Source organism: Ixodes scapularis, unplaced genomic scaffold (genome assembly GCF_016920785.2).
Source record: "Ixodes scapularis isolate PalLabHiFi unplaced genomic scaffold, ASM1692078v2 PGA_scaffold10__122_contigs__length_95168666, whole genome shotgun sequence".
NCBI classification, from domain to species: Eukaryota; Metazoa; Arthropoda; class Arachnida; order Ixodida; family Ixodidae; genus Ixodes; species Ixodes scapularis.
The window spans coordinates 64459426-64463528 of NW_024609836.1; the positions used below are offsets into that span (position 1 = coordinate 64459426).

General features: G+C 39.2%; 1 protein-coding gene across 1 annotated transcript; it reads left to right on the top strand.

The window, feature by feature from the left end:
- The first annotated feature begins 211 nt into the window (after positions 1 to 211).
- On the top strand, positions 212 to 2524 carry LOC115329496. Its single transcript, XM_029991091.2, has 3 exons — positions 212 to 278; positions 1289 to 1459; positions 2475 to 2524. Exons 1-3 carry the CDS (start codon positions 212 to 214, stop codon positions 2522 to 2524), a joined length of 288 nt encoding a protein of 95 aa, XP_029846951.2.
- The last annotated feature ends 1579 nt before the right edge of the window (positions 2525 to 4103 follow it).

Sequence of the window (4103 nt, forward strand, 5' to 3'; positions counted from 1 at the left end):
AATATTTTATGAATATCTCTCATTGACAGTGCGAAATTCAATTGTTGTGAATAGCTCGCTGTCACGGACTTTGAGAACAATGCGTGTGACAGGCCGTGTCTCTTTCTACGAAAAAAAAATCGATAAAAAAAATGCTTTTTTTACACCGGCGAACCACTATATAAACCAACTCCGAAATCTGTAACTACATCGTCGACATCTACCGTCCAAGATGAAGGCAACCTTTGCAGCCGTTTGCTTCCTAGCTACAGTGGTGTGCACTATTGCGCAGCTGCCTGGTAAGTCTGTTACCGAAGTTGTTGCATTATTATGACTCTCCAGCTCTAAGACATTTTCCTTAGACTCGCAATCTACATCACAATTGTCGAGCTCTTTTGTCGAACTCTATTGCTTTGTACCCAATCAACGTTCACGAACGATAATATTTCGTATACCTCAGGCGCCAGATTTTAGCTGCTTGGTCTTTCAACGAGCACTGGATTTTCCCATGCAAAGTAGCTTGTCGGAAAGGGCATGTCGGAAACAAACCAAATTTTGAAGTGAATTAGTATATCATGCATACTCGAGGGTATAAAGGTCCATCCGTCCCAGTAACTGCTTCACTAGGTTGAAACATATGAAACACTGTCTATTTTATCATGAGGAAGTGGATGGGAATGCAAAAAACTGCTTTTATGCAGACTGACAACCCCTCGGTACCCCGACAAGGCAAAAATAACACGAGACCGAAAAAGAATAAAAAAAAAAAAAGTTCATAATTTCATATATTATTAGTTGTCATTTCTTCTTTTTTTCGAGGGAAGGGGGGGGGGGGGGGAGTGGGGGCGTTTTATTCTATTGTTTTTTTTTCCGATGCCACCTCATTTTGTAACTTGTGTTCTCCTTGAGCGTATTTGATGAAGAGATTTTACAGAATGTAAAACTTGCAGTATTCTTTTTTTATAGATGGTTCTATTAAAGAAAATTCAATCAGCGCTTTGTGATAACATGGTAAAACACTCGTAAATTGTATTAAAATTTACGTAAAGGCCACGATCCGAAAACTACAAAAACTGTTTGCCAGTCAAAAGTAGAGTGTTTTTCCCTATTCGCAGACAAATTTATTTCGGCGTGCCTTATAACACCAATACTATGAAATAGTTTGAGTATTACATCAATGGTGCTTGACATAACATATCAGGACAGAGTTGATTTCAGGACGAAACCGTTTTTCGTTAGTACGTCTTTCTTAAATTGTTATATAAAATAATTTCATTCATATTCAATATTTCACCGAATTTCTCTGCAGAGCATATCTGCAGATCAGCACATGGTGTGTCAATTTGCGCCCCTGATACCCCGTTAAAATCGTTATTCTACTTTGACGACAACACCAACCAATGCGAGGAATACTATGGATGTGGAAAGGGCTTCACAGACTTTTTGACCTTGAAGTCCTGTAAAAATGCCTGCCCTTACGGTAAGTTTTGTGTATATTTTCTTTTCTTCCATTCAACACGGGCCATAGTCTATGCTGTTGTTTTGCTACGGAGCTTTGTGACGTGTCACGTATTAAACAAGTACCACGCTTACCTGGATCTTAGAACTGCCACTACGCAGTCTGTTTACAGAAGCACTATAGTATCAGACAGCTAAGCGCAGTCTTGAAAATTACAATTGCTGTATTCGGTTGTACATTTCTGGTTATATCAGTATAGTGCTACATCATGAGCCTTTTGGTAGACCCTGCGAAATGTCTGCGAGTTTACTTACCCTCAAAACACTCAAAGAGCCAATCATTGCGATGTAGGAAATCAGCTCAGCGAATGATGAGGCGGAACATCTGTTTAGACCTAAAAATGAAGTCCCTGCTGTGGCATTACCCAATGCAGAGCGTCATGCTTGCATTGCGTGATGAAACAGCGCAGACTTAATTTTAAGGTATAAACAGATGTTCCGCCTCATCATTCGCTGAACTAATTTCGTAGATATCAGAGATTGGCTCTTCGAGTGTTGTGTGGGTGAGTGGACTTTAAGGCATTTCTTAGAGCGTATAGGGTAGTAGCGAACTTATATTACGAGAGGAGAACGCGAAAAGCGCAATCGTTATAATGTTAAATGTTTGAGCATATCATTAAAAATATTATTGTGTATGGCACATGAAATAACGATTTTACTCTTGCTCACCGTGAATATTTTTGCCTAGTGTCAATACTCTTCTTGCTGCTACTCTTTAAGTGTACTTAAAAATAAATATGACCAAATCAGGCTTTGGTACCAAGCAGCGCATTCTGCAAGGTATAGGAAGGTTTTATTGACTACCAACTCCTAATGGCATCTTATAAAAATAGATGGTAAGATTATTTCAAGGTTGCGCTCATCGGCCCCCAAACAAATATGTTTAATTTATGTTTCTTTTGTACAAAACAAGGAATACAAACAAAAAGAAAAACAGACGCGGTTTGACGCTGAGTAACATTTGTATTCTCGCGCAGGTAAAAACAAGCCAAAGTCACCGAAGAACTCAAAGTCTATTGGACAATGATTCGGTAACTCTCACCAACCAATATCGCGATCTAAACAAAACCAGATTCGTTATACGAGCAGAATGTTATTCGTTTATTGTGCATTGCATCGTGATATCTAACGGTCTTGTAGTGAATGTTTGCGGCTTGATTTTCACCAGCATTTACTCCCATGTAAGAATCATGTATTTTAGATAAAAATGTTCTTGTGTGGTTAATTGCTCGACCAAATTATTTTATTTTCAATTAAATATATGTTTATAGTTGAGTTAAACAAAGTGACTGTAACTTTGTGACGTATGCGGATGCCCTGCGTGTGCGCAGGCGCCACATCGCTGCGCGGCACCTCCGAATACTCGTGCTGCGCATACCCGTGGCGCATTCGAGGCCAGATTTCGTATCGCGAAAACCGGGTGCGGTAGCTGACGAATGCTATCGCATTAAAAAACAGAAACCTCGCCGAGCGTATGATTTTACATGCGGGTAATTGCCAGTAAAAAAACCATTTCAATTGTCACTGAAGACGACGGGCTTATATTATACCAAGTTCAATAATGCTAACTGCTTCAGCAGAGTAATGTTACCCGCATATGCTCTATTTTGTATTACTGCTTCTTATACTTTTACACTTGTCACTGCAAACCCGCATGCCTGCATTATTTCTTCTTTGAAGGTGTAAAGTATTGTGTCAAACAAACATGCCCTCTAACAATCACGTTCGTTATAGCTGCACCTCTAGAATAGCTGTACACTCGAATTGTTCACATTGTGCACAGTCAGTTTTGGCAAATATTGCAACATAATTAATGTTGAAGTCGGCGCTATTATAGATTGCACACGCGCTCAAGTGAAACCAACGCGCTTAATCCTCTTTCTAATTTCAGGGAAACCGAAAGCGCGCCATCGCTGACTCAGGAGAACATCTTTGATACAGCAGCCGGAAGACCCGACAAGGCGCTAAAACCTAATAAAATAGAGCATTAAACGAACATCGTTTGAGTCTTCGTTCTTTGCTTTCAGTTTCTATTGAAGGCAGTCTCGTGATTACAGTCATTGAATTTAAACCTAGCTCTTTCTGTTGTGTTATCGAAGCCCTCAATAATATTTGTTGATTTATCCCAAAATATTAGCGTCTGTCAAATTTGACATTCTTTTCTTTAAAAAAAAGCTTCGAGCACGATCGATCAAATATATTTCTCCTGGAAACGTAATGAGATGTTGGAGACATTTTCCAAACTTCGCTTTAATTCTCGTGAGGGATGCCTTCTTTGAAGAGCTGATACACCGGTCATGTCATTCTGAAAGAATGAAAGAATATATACGGCACCGAGCATATTTTTATTCCTCGCTTTGCTGATATGCGCAGGGTCGAACCGGAACCATATCGAAAACCTGAACCGAACCGTTATTTTTATATAACCGGAATTCCCAAACTAAATCTTCGCCACTATCTTGGAACAAAACCGGAAACCGGAAAAAAAAGTAATTTTATCGGTAATTGGTTCAAAGCGGTTCCCGGTGATTTTTTTTTTTTTTTTTGTTATTACAGGTTTAGAGTTTTAGAAATATAAATTGGCAACTATAATTCCATGTCAGATT